We start from the raw sequence: 21095 nt of genomic DNA, 5'->3' as shown, positions 1-21095 counted from the left end.
CACGTGCGTAAAGATAATTTACGCATGCGCCGAACCTACAGTCTGGTGTACACTCACGATGGCTTTCCAGCAGCAAGGCCAAGCGCCCGGCCCACCTTTCGGTCTCATCTAACCTTCTCAACGTTTGTCGTTACATTTGAAACTGTTGGTTAATATGTGTAGATCCTGCTAGTTTGTGGGCAGCAAGAGCAGCTCATTGGGCTCAACAGAGATACACTGGCACGCCATTACAGCCGTCTCCGCCCTTTCCCTTACTATCTCTTGCGTCAGTTAGTCAACCAAGAGGATCTGGCACCTTCCAGATGCCTCCAGTCAGACCCCTGATGGAAACTCCTCGGGGTGTGTATCCTTCGGGGCAAGTTCCTCCGGCTCCTGCTCGTCCTCCTGTCAGACATTTGTTGTCCAGTGCTCTCTCGACACTAGAGCCTTGGTCTGAGAATAGACCTATGAGAGGATCTGGAGGAATGGAGGAGTACAGGGAAGCAGTTGGTCTGCATGAGCAGTTGCAGGATGGACGTGCAGATTATAATTATGGTGTTGGTCAACAAATGATGTTTGCGGGTCAGCCGAAGAACGTGCCTAATTTGGCTGGTTTATCTCATGCAGGGTCGTTTGAGAGACCTGGTGTTGTGTCTCATCAGTTGAATTTTGAGAGACCTGGCGTTATGTCTCATTCGTTGAATTTTGAGGGACCTGGTGTTGTGTCTCATCTACCGAATTTTGACAGGCCGGATGTTGTAACTCACACGCCGAATTTCAACACACCTGTTGTTGTGACCCATCCGCCAAATTTCGGTGTACGAGGTGAACACACAGATTTGTGGAATGTTGGAGACAGGAGGACCAGCGGGATGAACAATCCCGTGTTTGGATCAGCTCTAGAACATCAGTCTCCCGCATTGGCAACTTCCAAACCAGTGCCTTTGTTTCAGACTGCAAGTGTGACACCATCAGGTGCATGAGCTGTTTGTTCTTAGATGGCATGTTATTACTGTTATGAACTCACTTATGTGCACATTTGAATAGAAAGACTTAGTTAAACTGGAACTTAAATTAATGTAGAAAAACCAGCACTCATACACATACGTGCGTATGCATATACAATCATCAACAAACTACACTACTTTTGACTATTAATGATTGCAGGTGCCGACTTGGCGAAAAAGAGACTTCCAGCTTGGATTCGTGATGGACTCGCTAAGGCAGGGCATGACTTGCAGAAAAAGATGTATGAGGGTTTGGTTAATAAGCATCAGTCTGCTGTTCAAGATGTTCACGATCAAGAAGATCACTCAGTTATTGAAATGGAAGTAGTCAAGGAAGTAAGAGTGGATGACATCGGAGCAAGGCGAATATCAGGATATGAACAGACAGTGTCGAGATCTCCTTCGCCACCAACAGACAAGGTTGGCAAATCGAAAGTGACGTATGTAACGGTGGCATTTCATTCTAGGTATTTTACTTTAATTAATTGCTTTTAACAGTTATGTAAAGTAATAGGTGATGTAATATAGAGTTTACACATTATGTGCAGTCAGACCTCGTTATGACTTATTTTGACCACATTTGTTTGTCTCATGGGTTTCTGTCGGATTAATGCAGCTGTCGGGTTATCGGATGTCGGAATAGCGAGGTCTGACTGTATATCTAACTGTAAGACTAATACATACAATATCTATGCTTATAATATATACAATTACCTTTCTTGTTGAAGTGATAGTTGAGAAGGTTTCTACGCAGTTTGGTTGATGTTGTGTAATGAAATTACATGCATGGTGCTAAATACGTGTGAATGATGAAGTATGTGCATGTAGTCTGATATTGGTCAAGGTTGTTTAGGAAGCGGAAGACCATGATCAGAATGGCTCTGAATCTGACAGTGACTCTGATGCTGACTTTGTGAGTAGTATTTAGGATAACAAGTCTCTGCTTCAAATGTATAGTCTCTGTTTAAGATTGCCAAAGTGCGTGTGCTGTTGACCGAGATTCTATTAGAGATAACAGACAAGGAAGTGAAATCAGTTGCTGAAGAAATTGTAGGTGCAGAGCAGCCAGGAGTGTATTTGGAGAGAGAACGGACAGCAAGAGGAGCTTATGGTAATAGCTTGAGATTTTGGTCTAGTTTGTGCCGATCACATCTATAGTCGAAATTAATTGAATGTAGCACTTTCTGTGATTATGTTTGTATTACTGTATTAGCTGTTGCACTTCTGTTGGTAAGTATTAAGTAACAATGTGCTTGGTGTTTGATTGAGACTAAACTGGGTCAGTTAAACGTTTGGGAATTGAGCATGTATAAAAAGATTGGATAATATTATTGACATGACCTGATGTTTGGAATTAGTTTGAGTACAGATTATTTGAAGTTTCTGACGATTGTTGCGTTATATGTGTGTATACATGTCACTTCACAGGTGGTACAGGTCTTAGTGTTAGTCGGCTGTCGGGTGAGTTGACACTCAACTGCTAACGGAATTCAGTTAATGCTTATCCACCTTGTTTAGCATCACATGAATCTAATTCAGGTGATGAGACAAGTACAGCACATAGGTCATTGTCAACCAGTGCAATGGCTGGTAAGCAGTCTGTTTGGTTTGAGCCAATATATATCTATACATATTATGTGTATTCAAAGATTTGACAAACTATGGAAGTTCCTCAGAAGAAGAGGAGGAGAACGGGAATGAAAAGGAGGCAAGGAAGGGAGTAGCAACTAAGAAGTCACCCCAACAGGGGACTGTTACTTGCAAAGAAAGCAAGGCAATTGGAGATGAAACAGAGAAGCGAAAGCATCATGAAGCAGAGAAATCAAAATCAAAATCTCCTGACGCAATGCAGCATTCAGAAGTGCGTCATCATCATCATCATCGTCATAGCAGCAAGGGGCATAAGTCAAAGTCACCTCCAGCTAAAAAGAGAAGAAGCAAAAGTCGAAGCAGGTCACCGGTAAGGCACAAGAAAAAGCATGTTCGAAGTCCACGTCGAGGGCACAGGAGTCACTCACCGAGTCGAAAACAGTCGAAAGCTGTTTCTCCTCAACATCGACACAGAAGCAAAGGCAAAAGCAAGAGCAAGAGCAAGAGTAGAAGTAGATCTCCTAAAAGAAGTCACAACAGAAAACGAAGCAGAAGGTCATGATGTACACAATTGGTAGGCGTGCTATGAGGTGAGCAATATCTTTCCTATCATTGGAAATGATCATTCAGCTTCGTATACTCATGAGTGTGAACATTGTAGCTAATTAGTAATTGTTTGGGAATTTGTCTACTTTTACATAGATTTACGAGTGTGTCACTGCTGATTGATTGATTGCCTTGTCTTTGTGTTGCAGCTCCCTGGTTGATGTAGATGAAAGAGGCTCTCAAGGTGGCTTGAACATACAAATGTTTGACTTTTACATGCATGCAATTACTGTACATATTAACTTAAGTTTGTAGCCACATCTACGCTCATGTTGCCTGCAAGAAATTGAAATGAGATTCTATAGACTTACGAATAGTCAAACAAAATTCGGAAGAAATTGTTTCAGCTATGAGGCATAAGAAATGGGACTTTGTAAAGAGTTGGCGTGTTAAGGGCGATATGGTAAGAGCTGTTTTGTTCAATGCCCGGCTGAACGTCGCCCTGTACTTCTAACGTGCGTTCCTCTACACGTGTTTACGGGGACTATTTGGTCGCGGGGACTATTTAGTCGCGGGGACTATTTGGTTTCGCATTTATTGCGCCTCGAATCGGCACTCTCCAACTCTTACAGCTGTAGGAGACGTAGTCTCGCGTAGCCAGACCCCCCGCCGCGTTCTCCCCGGCGAAATGGGGTTTGGTGAACAGGCTTTAGATGTGTTCACACTGTGGTTTGCGTTTGAGCTTGTTATTATAATTGAGTTAGTGTTAAACGTTGCACCTGCCCCATGGAAGCTGGTTTGCGCGGCTGAGTAGAAAACGCGGATCCACGTCCAATATATATTTGGGCATGGGTCAAATAGACTAGCTGCAGCGTCTGGTCTTATCTTCTTTCGAGAAAACGATCTACTGAGATGGGAGATCTCTAGCTAGAGTGCATATCTCAGGCTACTTGTGATGGCTAGGGTACAATTCAAATGACTGATTCTCGTGTCAGTAACTATTCTGATTGAAATTTGTCGTTCGATATTTTCTACAGTACAGAACACGTAGCAACACAGATACAAGTAACAAAATTGCTACAGAGCTTCTGAAGACGTGTCTGCTTGCAGATCGAGTTTCTCACGTTCTATAGCTATAGCCTTCTAGCGCCTGTACTGCGCCCTCACCCTGTCGCAGCGGCAAACAGAGAAAGCTGTGAAAGGGAACGTCGTGTGTAGATAGACTTGCTAGATCCAACTATGATGTATTGACTCTAGCTAGGCACACGGTGGGACGTTTCCATGGTTGTAAAGCCTGGTTCACAATATTGACGCCGACGTCGACGTCGACGTCGACAATAGAAATGAATCCTATTCCAGCGTCGACGTCGGCGTCAACATCAAAGGATGCCGCCGACGTGGAGGCGGTTTCTTTGAAGTTTGACGCTCAACTGAGCGTCGGCGTCTTATTGTGAACCAGGCTTAAGACACATAGATAAAACTTGACAGGCGGCGAACTTCTCGTCACTCATCGCCACGCTGAGGATTATGAAGTATCCGGGAACGCTGAAAGGATGGTGAGCTTGTTACGTGTACACCTTTTGGAACACCAGTTTGTGAGTTGGAGTGCTGATAGAAAGAATGATTCTGAAGCAACTAGTAATAGCTACAGCAATAATGTACGGTACTACTAAGCTCTGCTGCTAACTTAGCTTATATCTAGAGGTGCAACTGTAGTCTAGATACTGTTCACCAGACCCATTTCGCCGGGGGAACGCGGCGGAAAGAAGTCTGGCTACGCGAGACTATATGAGACGGACGCAAACGACGTGACGATGGCCGTGATAATTTTCACGCGTCTCGCAGACGTCTGGATGAGCCGAAATCGAGTGCGACCTGCTTCTTCGCTTGTATTTAACTTTATATGAATACCGAAGTCATCACGACATTGTCTAGCGCAATTTCGTGTGTCTGACGTTTCGTTTTGAGGCAAATCTTGGCTCAAAGGGTAGCGGGCGTGTCGAATGCAGGTGGAGTAAGAATCTCTTGTGTGTAAACAAACATCTGTGTGTTGTTGCACTAGCGAGGGCGACTAGAGTTGTAGATATATCACAACGCTTGCAAAGTGGAAAGTCGCTGACAGAGGTCTAGAAGGTTTGTATATTACTCTAAATTCGCTAAAAGTATAACATTCGTCCAGAGCCTCGCAGAACTTAATTTAAGTTAGTTAAACTATTTCATCGCACTTTAAAAAAACTACAGTACTTTACGCAAAACCAAGTTTTGGTTGGACGCGTATGCTCTCAGGAACGCTTCTCCACAATACTGATAACGCCATAAAGTGAGAAACATGAGAAGTGGTACAAAAGTTTAATGGAATATTATCACCGATCTGTACAATTCAAAACAATAACGTAATTATTAAAAATAAGAAGCAATCATGAATACACTATCAAGGCAGACAAAGAACACACAGATAGACAAAGAGACGGAGGAACCGAACAGCCAAAATTGGCGCAGAAGTAATATTGGGCAACAATAGCACGGTACACAAAAACGAGCGAACGACAGACAGACAGACGGACGGACAGACAGACGGACGGACAGACAGACAGATTATTTATTCTTCGATACAAACTATTACATGATCTAGTCGCAAGACGGTAACAATTCTAGAATTTCTGAATCAATTAACATAATAAACTTAATGTTGTAGTCATATAAGAAGTCCTCTACTTTACATTGTTCATAAGTCAATTTAACTTAGACACTTTTCCACTGATCACTCTTGCATTGCATCTCTGTATACACACTCATACCTGCATGCATGCGCATAGCTGCATGCTGATTAGTATAGTTCTTGTCTTCATTTTCTTCCCTGCGTATCCTGATTCTACTGCAGCACATTTTGCTGTGTCACCATTCAAAGAAAAAGAGACGGACGGGCAGACGGACGGACGGACGGACAGACTAAATGGCACAAAATGATAGAAGAATCAGTATGTATACAAGAAACAAGATTTTACTAAGCTCACCTAATCTACAAAGCGTATGGTTCTAAAGTGTGCAACAACGCAAACAAACAACTGTAGTAAAATGTACAGGTTCTACATACTGTACGCATGTTGCACGTTAGCTGCATGATTGATAACAATTGGGGAACGCCAGATTTCTTTAGTAATAACACGTTGAGTTCTGGACGTCACGTTGTCCTGTCTATCACGACGTCTCTCTCGGCCGCTTGTTCATCATCCTCGCGTCTGCTAACGATATAGGCACACGACATTTGGTGACCCTGACGTGATACATGGCCGACGCATACGCAAACGCAGCTGCAACTGCTCTCACCACTACTGCTGCTACAACTCTTGCCGCTGTGAGCGTGAAACTTCCTTTTTTTGGCCTACCGACCCAGAAATATGGTTTGCACAGGTGGAAACACAATTTACCACCCGGAACGTTACAGCTCAACGGACTAAACTCGACTATGTCATCACGTCTTTGAGCCCGGAGTTCGCAATGGAGATGAGAGACCTTCTTCTGAAGCCGCCTACTGAGAATCCTTACGACATTCTCAAGGCCGAACTCATCAAATGTACTACTGCGTCAGAGCAACGGAAACTCCAGCAGCTAATCAGCGGGGAAGAGCTCGGCGATCGCAAACCTACGCAGCTACTCCGCCGCATGCACCAGCTGCTAGGTGACAAGCTCGGATCGTCGGCTGACACTGCCGGCTCCTTCCTTCGTGAGCTCTTTCTCCAACGGCTCCCCGTCAACGTCAGAGTTGTTCTTGCATCTGCAGACACTACAATGGACAAAAACAAACTCGCAGACATGGCAGACAAAATTATGGAGGTAGCCCCGCCCACTGTCTCAGCCCTGTCTAGCACCTGTTCTGATCATGAGTCGGCATCTGAAGTCAAACAACTCCGCGAGGAGGTAACGCGTCTAGCTGACCTGGTCGCCTCTCTCAATGCACGATCCCGTCAACAGAGTCCTTCTAGAGCCGGCCGTTCTCGTAGTCCAGCTCTCTCATACTGTCGTACTTGTGAAGCGCTCTGTTGGTATCATGCCAAATTTGGTAAAGCTGCCAAGAAGTGTAAGGATCCTTGCAGTTGGGGAAACTCCACAGCCAGCCGCTAATGGCGACGGGCGTTACTGGCTCACCTCATAGTCGCCTCTTTTACGTCAGTGACAGTAACTCACACACATCCTTTCTTGTGGATACAGGGTTCAAAGTTAGCGTTATACCTCCCTCTACTGCTGAACGCAGGCGCACAACAGACAAACTCACACTCATGGCAGTGAATAACACTTCCATTCGCACATACGGCAAACGCTCCCTCACTCTTAATCTCGGCCTCAGACGATCTCTACCTTGGATTTTCATCATCGCTGATGTACAGAAGCCAATCATCGCTGCTGAATTTCTTCGACACTTTGGATTGCTGGTCGACATGAAGCTACAGCAGCTGACTGATTCAACAACTCACTTACTTGTGCAAGGCATCAGCTGTTCTGACACCTCTCCCAGCACTTCGGTCTATCAAAAGGACATCAACACTCCCTATCTTGCTCTGCTACGCGAGTTTTCAGTTCTCACACAGATCAGTTCTCCAACCGGTCCTGCTGTCCATAATGTCACCCACCACATCGAAACCACAGAACCTCCCGTCTCTGCTCGCCCTCGACTGTTGGCACAAGAGCGTCTTCGAGTAGCCAAGCACGAATTCGAGCACATGTTACAACTCGGGATCATACGCCCTTCGTCCAGTGCATGGTTCTCTTCCGTACACATAGTACCCAAAAAGACCGCCGGCGACTGGCGATCTTGTGGCGACTACCTGACCCTAAATCGGATCACCTTTCCATACCGTTATCCGGTCCTTCACATCCACGATTTTTTCTCTACACTGCAGGGCGCCACAACATTCTCCAAATTGGATCTTGTCAGGGCTTATCATCAGATTTCCTTTGCTCCCGGCGATGTGCACAAAACTGCGGTCACCACTCCGTTCGGGTTATTCGAGTTTGTGCGAATGCCTTTCGGCCTACAGAATGCAGCACAGACTTTTCAACGCTTTATGGATCAAGTTCTTCGCGGTCTCTCATTTGCGTATACGTACGTCGATGATGTTCTCGTCGCAAGTACCACCGCTGATGAACACCTCCACCACTTACGGATCGTTTTCGAGCGACTCGCCACTCATGGGATCGTCATCAATCCCAGCAAGTGCCTCTTTGGTGTCAGCGAGTTCACTTTTCTTGGCCACCACATCGATCGACACGGTATCCGTGCTTTGCCCGACAAAGTTATGACTGTTCGTAACTTCCCTCAACCACAATCTCCACGTCAATTGCGTCGATTCATTGGCTTAGTGACCTTTCATTACCGCTTTATTCCTCACTGTGCTACGTTGATGCAACCTCTTCATGTCTTTCTCAATTTATCTAGCACAAAGGCTCAGACACTAACCTGGAGTGACGCAGCTTTCACTGTCTTCAACGACACAAAAGAGGCATTGGCCAATGCGACCCTTTTCTCATATTCCACAGCCAATGCCCTGACCTGTCTCATGACTGATGCGTCTGATACTGCAGTGGGAGCGGTTTTACAACAGTATAAGGACGACACGCAGCACCCCATTTCTTTCTTCTCTAGAAAGATGACACCTACTGAGCAACGCTATAGTGCATTCGACCGGGAATTGTTAGCCGTATACCTAGCCATCCAAAACTTTCGGCATTTCCTTGAGGGCCGACAGTTTCATGTGCTCACCGATCACAAACCTCTAATCTACGCTTTAGGCACTCGCCTCGATCGCCACTCGCCTCGATCGCCACTCGCCCCGACAAGCTCTTCAGCTTGATTGTATTTATCAATTAACCTTCAGCGTTCGTCACGTTCACGGACACGACAATGTTGTTGCTGACGCATTTTCCCGCATCGAATCTAATTCCTTGCTCTTAGGTCAACCGCCAGTCGTGGACTTTACTGCTATGGCTCAAGCACAATCTACGGATTTCCAGATTCAAGCACTCCAGTCGTTTCCGTCTTCTTCACTGGTTGTTGAAGCAATTCCCTGCCCGACTCCCCGTGTCCACTCTACTGCGACACGTCTACCGGACTTCAGCGCTCTCTGGTGCCCCGGGAATGGCGACGCACTGTGTTTCATTCTCTGTACGGAATTTCTCATCTTGGCATCCGAGCAACTCAGAAGCTTATTACATCTCGGTTTGTATAGCCTGGCATCAATGCTGATGTTCTCCGATGGACCCGCTTTTGTGTCCAGTGTCAACGTGCCAAAGTTTAGCGCCATTTCCGCTCTCCACCTTCTTCTTTTCCCGTAGGGTTAGAGTTAGAGTTGGGGTTAGGGTTAGGGTTAGGGTTAGGGTTAGGGTTAGGGTTAAAGTTAGGGTTAGGGTTATGGGTTAGGGTTTAGCTCAACAGAACTAAATTTCACGTACCAGAACGTGCAGGACAGTGCCTGGTCCGGTGAACGTGGGGGCTCCATTTCCTGTCTTGTGGGGTGCTCTCTCAGGTGTACGGCTTGTCATTAATTGTCAATAGTGGTCTCTCCAGCGTTGATGCAGCAATTTTTTGCTCCAGTGTAAAAATTGTGTTTGTTGGAGTTGTCAGTGTTTTGGTGTCGAATGATTAGGAGTTGTGTGTATTCTGTGTGTTTGTTTAGTTTGTATAATAGGTAGGGGGGAGGAGGAGGAAGAGTAGGAAAGAGAGAGAGGGGAAGAAAACAGAAGACAGGGGTTAATTTTAATCAGATAGTTATTGTAGTAATAATTAATTACTTGATAAGATTAGATTATGTTGTTAGGTTAATTACGTCGTACGCCACACAATCAAGGTTGGGCCGGGCGATGGGGTAAAGTATCATGGCTCTTAATTAATTTATTAAATGTATAAGTAATTGGTCCCAAAATCGCTAGATCAACTAAATAGTGAGACTATATTATTGGTAGTGGATTCGGGTTTAGTATACCTCCGAAGAAGCAGTTCTGTATTGTCATTTTCAGTCAGAATTTGATATCCTAAAAATTGAGTTAGTAGTTTTTTTGGTAATTCATATATAATTTAGATCATTAAGTATTAAATTTTGTTTGGTGTGGGGGTGGGGACAGCTACTTCAACATTCATCAGCCAAGCAACAGGATAATTTTAGACTTCTAAGAGATGCCTTCTTTAATTTAGTGTATGTTAAGTCATGCACTACTTAAAATTAGATTAGAGTATTTAATTTAATTTAAGTGGGACCGTGTTTGTGCGTGCTATGGTGTGGGGTGGTTAATGTGGTTGTGTAAATACTGACCTCAATGGAGGAAAGGTGGCTGTTGGCTGGTAATGTTGTGTGGCTTGTCATGAGATGGTGTTGTTGAGGTCTCGAGAGTGTGTAGGTAATTGTTGACGAGTTCTTTGTTTGTGTGTGGTGTGTTGATTAAATGGCTGTGTTTCTGTAAATGTTAATCGTGCTTGAATGTTGATCTTGGGTCATGGTAGGGATTGTGTTAAATTGTATTTTTGTAAGTGACTTCGTGAGCTGGTGTGTGTACATTGTGATGACATTGGAGTTGCGTTTAGTTGAGTTTGAGGTATCTCGGTAGTGGATGTCTCCATGTTTGTGATGTCATAAACGGTCAGTTCCGTGGGTAGTTTTCTGTACTTTATATTTGTGTAATTTGTTTTAAGTAGAGAACCAATATTTCATAGGATAGTAAATTTCTTTTTTTTAAAAAGGAAACTCTAATATAATAGTGATGTACAAAATGTCTTTCTAAAGTTTATTGGTTTGTGACTATTTGTATTGGCAATAGTACTGTTTCCATTTGGTTGAAGTCTGTATGTGACGACTCAATGTTCGGTGCTGACGTGCTTGTGTTCGGACGCTGTGAGGTCATCACCTGAGGTAGCATCGGTTGTGGGGCCTCCACCACCGGTGTGTCGCTCCGTCGATTTCCATCGTTATTGTTAGTTGATTGTTGTGCCTTCTTGTTTAGGCCAAATCTACCAATGGTTTTGAGTCGTGTTATCCATTGGTTTTCCAGAGTCAGGCGTCGTTGGTGATTTTCTTCGATTTGGATCGGTGTTATTTTCCAAAGTCCCTTTGAGTTGTGGTTTCGTTCGTTACAATGTAAGTAGATCTTTTTTGTGTCTTGTGATCGCAGTTTGTTGCGGTGGTGTCTCATACGGACTCTGAGTGTGCCTCCTGTTTGTCCAACGTATTGCTTGTGACATCTGGGTACATCACACGTAATGACATAAATTATGTTTGTTGATGCGCATGTCATTCGTCCATTTATTGTTGTGTTGTTGTTTTGGAAATATAGTGGGTATGACTTGCCCGTGGTGGTGCTGCGGATGGCAGAACAAATCGTGATCTGATGGCATATTCCGCATTGTGTGTGGTTGCAAGTTGTCGTGACTGGCGTAATGGCGAGTCTGGGTACTGGGACGTCGCTGTTTTTTACGTCTTTTATTGGTTTGGAAGTTCCCCGTAATCGGGCCCGTGTGATGTGATCACTGATGTTCATTGCTCTTTTGTAGGCAATCATTGGTGGGTGACATCCAAGTATTGATTCGAGTTGGGGGTCGCTGTCGATCATGATTTGCCATTGTCTGTGGATCAGTTGTTTGATGTTTGGGAACCAGGGTGAGAAAGTTGTCGTGAATATTGATCTGGTGTTTTGTGTTTGTTGTTTATCGTGTGTCGTATTCTTAAGGAGGTAACGTCTTTTGCTGAATGGTAGTTTTGAGAGTGGTCTTATGGTTTGTTTCTTGGGGTAACCTCTTGATATGAGGCGTTTTGTGTGGTCGTTAAGGATGTGACGGTACTCGGTTGGGTCTGATGTGGATCTAAGGAACCGGTGTGCCTCACCAAGTGTGACAGCTCTGAATGTGCTTGGTGCGTGGCATGAGGTGTAATGCAGATATTGGAATCTGTTAGTGATTTTAAAATGAGTCTTGCAGTCAAGGATGTTGTTTTGTAAAAACCGATTGCCTTTGTATGTAAGAACGTCGAGGAAGACGGCTTCTGTGTTGCTTTGTGTGTATGTGAATTTGATTGTGGGGTGAAAGCTGTTGAGTCGTTCCATCATGTGTTGAAGGGTTTGAGTAGTGTCCTCCCAGATGACATATATGTCATCGATGAATCTCTTCCAGATCAATGGTCTGGTTGGTTCATCTCGGAGAAACCTTTCTTCGAGATCGGCCATGAAGAGGTTGGCAAATGTTGGGGCAACTTTTGTTCCCATGGCAACACCAAAAAGTTGTCTATATATTTCACCATTGAATTCGAATATGTTGTTAGTTAAAATGTGAGTCAGAAATGTCTCGGTTATCCGAACAAGATTTGGTGAAAAGCCGATGTCATAATATACTTCGTTGTCGGTGGTTCGGATGTAGTCTCGGAGTTTTTCAATGCATACATGTATGCCTTCCTTGTGTGGAATGTTTGTGTAGAGCGATGTAACGTCTATTGTGACTAGTATGGCATCATGTTTCATTCTTGTTGTTTCGATTAGAGATATGAAGTCATTTGAGTCCCGGATGTAACTGTTCTGTGTGAGTGCAATTGGTTTGAGAAGATAGTCTACGAATTGAGAAATGGCTTCAGTCGGTCCTGAGCAACCAGACACGATTGGTCGATATGCAACTGGAGTTTTGTGTATTTTACTGAGAAAATAGAGTTGTTGTGTTCGTACTTTAGATGGTTTAAGTTGGAAAAGGAATTGTAGTGTCTTTCTATCCAGAAGTCCTAGTTTGTGTATGTCAGTAACTGTCTGATTGATTTGTTTTACTATGGATTGTGTTGGGTCTTTGTCTAGATGTCGATAGGTTTGTGAGTCGTGTACTTGTTCCAAGCCTTTCTCAATATAGGTTTGTTTGTCTTCAATTACTATCAAGGATCCCTTGTCAGCTTTTTTCATGATTATGTCATTCCTGCGTGTGAGCCGTGTGAGGGCTGTTCGTTCATGTTGGGATAGATTTTGATGAATACGTTTTACTGGTTTTGCTTCAGTAAGCCACTTTCTTGTTCTGGTTATGTAGGTCTCTAGAGCTTGATTGCCTGTGGTTGGGGGATTCCATTTTGATTTCATTCGAAATGGGTGTGGTCTGCCGGGGATGTGTGCAACATTTTCGTCTTTGTTGTTAGTGTCATGGTGTTGTTCGTGCCATCGACTGGCGTGTGTAAGAATGCGGAGTCGTCTAGTAAAATTGTCGAATTCTTGTAGCAGTCGATGTCTATTCGGTTTTCGCTCGGTTGGAACGAAGGCGAGACCTTTATCGAGTAGGGTCATTTCCGTGTGTGTTAGTACGTGGTTGCTTCTGTTCAGAATGTATTTGTTGGCTCTCGTTGTTGTTGTTTTAGTTGATATTGTTGTCTTCATCGGTGTAGTGGTGGTTAGGGGTAATCGCGTGACGGTATCTGTTGGCCTAGTGTGTCCGTGATCAGGATTTGACTCAGTAACCTTGGTTTCATCAATAGCTGTATTATTGTCTAATCTATTTCTATTTCTGACAGTTCTAGATAACGCACGGGGTCTATTCAACGTTATTACTCTTCTCATCGTGTGCTTCGACCAATGTTTTCTCCTGGGTCTCGTTTGCGTGATCGGTGACTCCTTGGTGATGGAGTGCGTCGCCGTTCGTCCTGGTAGTGATCTCTGTTTCGATCGTAGTTGCTGTGAGCTCTCGAGTATTCTGTGGGAAAAGGTTAGAGAAGTTTGGGTTTCAATAATCGTATTTGATAACCTAGAAAAATTGTGATGTGAAAATTTCTCACTTTGAGGCTCGCCATCAATTGTTCTCTTCTCCGTCGGTCGTTTGGATGGTCCAGAGAGTATGTGTCTTGTTGTATTCAATCGTTTGGCTGAGCTCGTTCTATTACCACCGTGTCTGTCATCCTCCCAGTTGTCCGGTCGGATCCGTTTAAGATTTCTCAGTGTATTTTGTCTTCTTTTTTGTGAGGCCTGTCGTTGGACTTTCAGATCTTCATTGGTTTTTACGACCGAGTCCGTTACTGTTTGCAGTAGATCAGTTGTCTGTTCTGGGTCGACGAGGCTCATGTTGGTTTGTAGTTCTGTGTCGATTTTTTCTAAGTCTTGTTTCAAGGTAGTTGAGGTTTGGTTGTAATGGTCTCGTAGCAATGTTGCGAGTTTCATGTGGTATTCGGTTGTTGCATCGTCTATTTGTGTGGTGATGTCAGTGCGGGTTGCAAGGATGGGGCGTATGTTTGTTGTGTTGGAAGTTAGTAGCCATGTAGGAAGAACTTTGGCCTCAATAGAGTGGTGTAGGTAGGAGTGGTGATGCTCTAGTTTTTCTAGGTTGAAGAGTAGTTCTCGTCGGTTAGAGAGAAGTGTGTGTATGACTGTGTCAACGTTTGATGGTTGTTGCTGGTTATCTGGATTCTGTTTCTGTTGATCCCCATCTTCGGGGAACGCGTTTTGTTTCAGGAGTTGTTGTAAACGTGTGGTGGATGTGGGGAGCGATGCAGGTGGCGGTGGAGGCGCCTTAGGTGGTTCTGTCGGTGGATCCACGCAAAGTCGCGCGAGATCTCTTTCCAGTGGTGTACTGGTACGTTGTTGTGATAGGTCTGCAATGTGTCTGTCAAACTCCTCATCCAAGAGTGCATCATCATCAGGAGTGGCGTGATGTGATGGTGGCTGACTTGTCTCCGTCTGGTTGACTTCAACGGCATTGTTATCAATTTCCATGGAGTGTGTAGGTTGGTCGTCTACAGTGATCTTGCGACCCCTCTTGAGCTGTGGTTGTTTGTTGCGAGTTTTCTCCATGGCTTCTGCCATGGAGTGGATCGTGTGTCTATACGATCCCGGTGTGGATGTAATTTGTTTTGTTTGTTTCTTTGACATCATATATTTCTGTTAGAATGTATAGTTGAGTCGTTATTAAAGAAACATGATATATGAGCAACATCCATGTAATTTCTTTAGAGAGAATACGTTATAGGCTAGCTCAGAGAGCGATATCGAGTCCGATATCGCCGGAGCGCGTGCACATAAACGAACGCGGTACTGACTATTGGCGTACGCGTTTCAGCCTACTAGCCTTCATCAGCGCCAGGCATGTACCGATGAGATTGTCTAACCTTTCGGCACGCAAGAGAGAGTCTTCCAATAATCGATTCTTGAAAGTCGTTATTTAAGACCGTGTCTTCTGAGCTGTGTGTGAACACTGCGGTGGCCAAGAAGATAATGGTCTCAGTGCTTTGGCATATTAGTTTTGGGTGTGTGAGCAAGTGGAGTGTCTAACATTCTTCAACTGATTTGTCTTTTGACAGGTGTAATTCTTATCTTGAGACATCTAGAGGTTCGTGATACGATCCTTGGTAGGTCTGGAGATGTGTTATTTGTCGCGATCGATATCACTGGGAAATCTTTTCAAAGTGTGTGATTTGTTATGGTAGATTTCCAGAAGTATGTGTTTTAGGGTCCTGTGGCTTGTTGCGTTGGTTCCAGAGGTAATGGTTATATCCGGGACTACGTGTACACGTGACGTTAGTCATGTGGTCTCATTTGCAGTCGAGTTGTCTCAAATTCTCCTGTTTAGTCGCTCCGGGGGCGATCGGAAATGGCGCAATGGCCGATAAAGTCCGCTGCCGATGATGTGGATGATGAGGGTAGCGGAGGCGAGTGATGGTGGGCTCCTGACGAGGGATGGTGATTCTTGAAGGGTACGGCGTGTGTGTGTGTCAGTGTGCGCGCGCACGCATGTGTACATACGTGTGCATTTGTGTGCGGTTGTGCTCGCGTGGTGTATTGCTGTGCGTACAGAATGGCTGTGTGTACAGAACGGCCATGTGTACAGCATGACTGTGTGGGTGGGGTCATTCAATCTATCAATTAGTTATTTCAGGACTATTATTTATTCCAAAGTAAGCACACAGCTCGGTGCAGAACCGTTATGAAAATCCATAAATCCTTGACCAAAGGGAGGGAACGGGATTTAGCTCTGTGTCTGTCAGGTTAGTAAAATATGAAAATATTAATTACATTATTAGTTATTTTGGTAAAATGATTTAATTTCCCCTCCCCCCTCTTTTTCCAAGTCATACAATTTTTTCGTTGTCCTGGGATTCCCCCAGCTATATATATATTTTGTATATATATTATTTAGGTAACCAACCAACCCAGCCGATTGTGCAATTAATCACAACGGCCGGGGTTGGGGTTATGCAATTGAATTAAGTAAAAATCAAAAACCAGGGTAAGAGCTGAAAGTTAGCGCCAGAATTAAGAGTTAGTGTACCAATTGTGAGTTAGAGTAAGAACTATAAGTTAATGTAAGGATTATAAGTTAGGGTAAGTATTATTGGTCACAACTATGTGATTAATTTTAAATTAGGGTAAGTATTGAGAATTAGTGTAAGAATTATGATTTAGGGTAAATATTATTGATTTTTATTTTTTTTTTATTTTTGTATTTACATTAATTATATAGTAGGGTAAGTATTAAGGGTTATTGTGTGGGTTGTGAGTTGCGGTGGCGATTGTGTATTGGGGTAGGAATTATACATTAGGGTAAGACTTTTGAGTTAGGGAGGAGAGAGTAGAGGGAGAGAGAGAGAGAAGAGAAGGAAAGAAGGGGGGGTTTTAGGGTTAGAGTTAGGGTTAGGGTTAGGGGTAGGGTTAGAGTTAGGGGTAGGGTTAGAGTTAGGGGTAGGGTTAGGGGTAGGGTTAGGGTTAGGGGTAGGGTTAGGGTTAGAGTCAGAGTTAGGGTTAGGCCGTTAGGGTTTCCCCAGCCGGGCCGACCCCTTCCCCACCAGTGGATTTGCACGCGATACGACCAGAATGCCTTCGAGATGACACAAATCGCGTGAGCGTGGGAGACCTCGATTCCAATCCTTTTAGTGTGGCGCCCGACGGTAGATTCACTATGTCTGCTTCAGTTGAGAATGACGTCACATATTGTGGTTCCCGTGCGTCTGGCTCACGAGGCCATGTCGTGTCGGTACGTATCGATCGGACTGTGGTCGATCCGTACGTTATCTGAGGAACACCGGAGTCTGCGCCGGTATCGCGTCAGACCGTCCCGCTGCCTTTCTCGGTTTCAGATCGTTGCTTCTTTGGTGTAACGGACTCTCTGTGGGTCGTGTCGTATATCGTGTTTTACATTGTGTTGTCGTGTCAATCTTGGTTTTATCTTGGTTTTATGTGTCGGTGTGTGTGTGTTTGTGTGTGTGTGTGTGTGCACACGCCAGTATGTAGGTTTATTAAATCATCTCTATGTTAAATCAACATTCGTAGTTAGTGTCCTAGAGTGTCGGGTTGTTAGAGTAAGCGGGCGCGGCCGACGGCGGGAGGCTTAGGCGAGCTACGTCGATACAGGTCTTGTGGGCTTCCCCCTTATCGCGTGGTCGGGTGTAGTCGTTACCTATCTCCATGGAAAGCATCCTAATGTCGGGTGCTCTGCGGTCAGTGCGGGTTCTCGGCGATTTTATGTTTAGGGTTACGAAGGGTTAGGCTATGTATTCGCCGTTGTGGGAGTGACTGTTTAGGCGATCTTACGGTGAAGGTAGAGAGTGGGGTCGGTGCGGGTTCTCGGCGCTTTTAGGTTTAGGGTTACAAAGGGTTAGGCTATGTATTCGCCGTTGTGGGAGTGACTGTTTAGGCGATCTTACGGTGAAGGTAGAGAGTGGGGTCAGTGCGGGTTCTCGGCGATTTTAGGTTTAGGGTTACGAAGGGTTAGGCTATGTATTCGCCGTTGTGGGAGTGACTGTTTAGGCGATCTTACGGTGAAGGTAGAGAGTGGGGTCGGTGCGGGTTCTCGGCGATTTTAGGTTTAGGGTTACGAAGGGTTGGGCTATGTATTCGCCGTTGTGGGAGTGACTATTTAGGTTTATCGACCGCAAGAGTCGGTGCCCCGTCCGTCTGGCCGCCCACTCGGTCCACCGTCTGACTATCGGGTTGGAGAATTATTTATCGACTGTAAGAGTCGGTGTCCCGTCTGTCCAACTATTCAGTCGGTCTATCGTCTGACTATCGGGTGGGAGAGTTATTTATCGACTGTAAGAGTCGGTGTCCCGTCTGTCCAACTATTCAGTCGGTCTATCCTCAAACTATCGGGTGGGGAGAGTTATTTATCGACAGTAAGGGTCGGTGTCTTGTCTGTCTCACTATTCAGTCGGTCTATCCTCTGACTGTCGGGTTGGAGAGTTATTTATCGACTACCAGAGTCGGTGTCCCGTCTGTCTCGCTATTCATTCGGTCTATCGTCTGACTATCGGGTGGGAGAGTTATTTATCGACTGTGAGAGTCGGTGTCCCGTCTGTAAGAGTCGGTGTACCGTCTGTCTGGCTGTTCATTCGGTCTATCGTCTGACTGTCGGGTGGGAGAGTTATTTATCGACTGTAAGAGTCGGTGTCCCGTCTGTCTGGCTGTTCATTCGGTCTATCGTCTGACTGTCGGGTTGGAGAGTTATTTATCGACTACCAGAGTCGGTGTCCCGTCTGTCTGGCTATTGAGTCCGTCTATCGTCTGACTGTCGGGTGGAAGAATTATTTATCGACTGTAAGAGTCGGTGTCCCGTCTGTCAAACTATTCAGTCGGCCTATCGTCTGGCTGTCGGGTGGGAGAATTATTTATCGACTGTAAGAGTCGGTGTCCCGTCTGTCCAACTATTCAGTCGGTCTATCGTCTGACTATCGGGTGGGAGAATTGTTTATCGACTGTAAGAGTCGGTGTCCCGTCTGTCAAACTATTCAGTCGGTCTATCGTCTGGCTGTCGGGTGGGAGAATTATTTATCGACTGTAAGAGTCGGTGTACCGTCTGTCTGGCTGTTCATTCGGTCTATCGTCTGGCTGTCGGGTGGGAGAGTTATTTATCGACTGTAAGAGTCGGTGTCCCGTCTGTCTGGCTATTCATTCGGTCTATCGTCTGACTATCGGGTGGGAGAGTTATTTATCGACTGTGAGAGTCGGTGTCCCGTCTGTCCAACTATTCAGTCGGTCTATCGTCTGACTATCGGGTGGGAGAGTTATTTATCGACTGTAAGAGTCGGTGTCCCGTCTGTCCAACTATTCAGTCGGTCTATCGTCTGGCTGTCGGGTGGGAGAATTATTTATCGACTGTAAGAGTCGGTGTACCGTCTGTCTGGCTGTCCATTCGGTCTATCGTCTGACTATCGGGTGGGAGAGTTATTTATCGACTGTAAGAGTCGGTGTCCCGTCTGTCTGGCTGTTCATTCGGTCTATCGTCTGACTATCGGGTGGGAGAGTTATTTATCGACTGTGAGAGTCGGTGTCCCGTCTGTCAAACTATTCAGTCGGTGTATCGTCTGACTGTCGGGTTGGAGAATTATTTATCGACTGTAAGAGTCGGTGTCCCGTCTGTCCAACTATTCAGTCGGTCTATCGTCTGGCTGTCGGGTGGGAGAATTATTTATCGACTGTAAGAGTCGGTGTACTGTCTGTTTGGCTATTGAGTCGGTCTATCGTCTGCCTATCGGGTGGGAAAATTATTTATCGACTGTAAGAGTCGGTGTTAGGGTTAGGGTTAGGGTTAGGGTTAGGGTTAGGGTTAGGGTTAGGGTTAGGGTTAGGGTTAGGGTTAGGGTTAGGGTTAGGGTTATGGGTTAGGGTTTAGCTCAACAGAACTAAACCTCACGTACCAAAACGTGCAGGACAGTGCCTGGTCCGGTGAACGTGGGGGCTCCATTTCCTGTCTTGTGGGGTGCTCTCTCAGGTGTACGGCTTGTCATTAATTGTCAATAGTGGTCTCTCCAGCGTTGATGCAGCAATTTCCTGCTCCAGTGTAAAAATTGTGTTTGTTGGAGTTGTCAGTGTTTTGGTGTCGAATGATTAGGAGTTGTGTGTATTCTGTGTGTTTGTTTAGTCTGTATAATAGGTAGGGGGGAGGAGGAGGAAGAGTAGGAAAGAGAGAGGGGAGGAAAACAGAAGACAGGGGTTAATTTTAATCAGATAGTTATTGTAGTAATAATTAATTACTTGATAAGATTAGATTATGTTGTTAGGTTAATTACGTCGTACGCCACACAATCAAGGTTGGGCCGGGCGATGGGGTAAAGTATCATGGCTCTTAATTAATTTATTAAATGTATAAGTAATTGGTCCCAAAATCGCTAGATCAACTAAATAGTGAGACTATATTATTGGTAGTGGATTCGGGGTTTAGTATATCTCCGAAGAAGCAGTTCTGTATTGTCATTTTCAGTCAGAATTTGATATCCTAAAAATTGAGTTAGTAGTTTTTTTGGTAATTCATATATAATTTAGATCATTAAGTATTAAATTTTGTTTGGTGTGGGGGTGGGGACAGCTACTTCAACATTCATCAGCCAAGCAACAGGATAATTTTAGACTTCTAAGAGATGCCTTCTTTAATTTAGTGTATGTTAAGTCATGCACTACTTAAAATTAGATTAGAGTATTTAATTTAATTTAAGTGGGACCGTGTTTGTGCGTGCTATGGTGTGGGGTGGTTAATGTGGTTGTGTAAATACTGACCTCAATGGAGGAAAGGTGGCTGTTGGCTGGTAATGTTGTGTGGCTTGTCATGAGATGGTGTTGTTGAGGTCTCGAGAGTGTGTAGGTAATTGTTGACGAGTTCTTTGTTTGTGTGTGGTGTGTTGATTAAATGGCTGTGTTTCTGTAAATGTTAATCGTGCTTGAATGTTGATCTTGGGTCATGGTAGGGATTGTGTTAAATTGTATTTTTGTAAGTGACTTCGTGAGCTGGTGTGTGTACATTGTGATGACATTGGAGTTGCGTTTAGTTGAGTTTGAGGTATCTCGGTAGTGGATGTCTCCATGTTTGTGATGTCATAAACGGTCAGTTCCGTGGGTAGTTTTCTGTACTTTATATTTGTGTAATTTGTTTTCAGTAGAGAACCAATATTTCATAGGATAGTGAATTTCTTTTTTTAAAAAAGGAAACTCTAATATAATAGTGATGTACAAAATGTCTTTCTAAAGTTTATTGGTTTGTGACTATTTGTATTGGCA

The 21095-nt window shown here is 44.6% G+C and overlaps 1 protein-coding gene, 1 long non-coding RNA gene and 1 pseudogene across 3 annotated transcripts; all 3 read left to right on the top strand.

Annotated features, from left to right (window-relative positions):
• Positions 1 to 28: 28 nt before the first annotated feature.
• On the top strand, positions 29 to 3509 carry LOC134186775 (arginine/serine-rich protein PNISR-like). Its single transcript, XM_062654829.1, has 9 exons — positions 29 to 101; positions 163 to 954; positions 1147 to 1406; positions 1840 to 1899; positions 1956 to 2097; positions 2415 to 2447; positions 2505 to 2576; positions 2636 to 3166; positions 3332 to 3509. The coding sequence occupies exons 1-8, from the start codon at positions 59 to 61 to the stop codon at positions 3136 to 3138; spliced, it is 1905 nt and encodes a 634-aa protein (XP_062510813.1). The 5' UTR covers positions 29 to 58; the 3' UTR covers positions 3139 to 3166; positions 3332 to 3509.
• A 2899-nt stretch (positions 3510 to 6408) lies between these two features.
• Positions 6409 to 7244, top strand: LOC134186447 (uncharacterized; annotated as a pseudogene).
• A 3680-nt stretch (positions 7245 to 10924) lies between these two features.
• Positions 10925 to 12852, top strand: LOC134187446 (uncharacterized). 2 transcript variants are annotated; one of them, XR_009971109.1, is made up of 5 exons: positions 10925 to 11020; positions 11112 to 11245; positions 11442 to 11593; positions 11659 to 11764; positions 12636 to 12852. It is a non-coding gene; the product is annotated as an uncharacterized LOC134187446 (long non-coding RNA). The 2 variants fall into 2 exon arrangements; XR_009971108.1 differs by having other exon boundaries at positions 10941 to 11050; positions 11112 to 11364.
• Positions 12853 to 21095: the final 8243 nt, after the last annotated feature.

The sequence above is a fragment of the Corticium candelabrum genome, chromosome 11, assembly GCF_963422355.1.
Source record: "Corticium candelabrum chromosome 11, ooCorCand1.1, whole genome shotgun sequence".
NCBI lineage: Eukaryota > Metazoa > Porifera > Homoscleromorpha > Homosclerophorida > Plakinidae > Corticium > Corticium candelabrum.
Note: the sequence above shows the minus strand (reverse complement) of the source record. Positions and strands in the feature narration are given on the sequence as shown.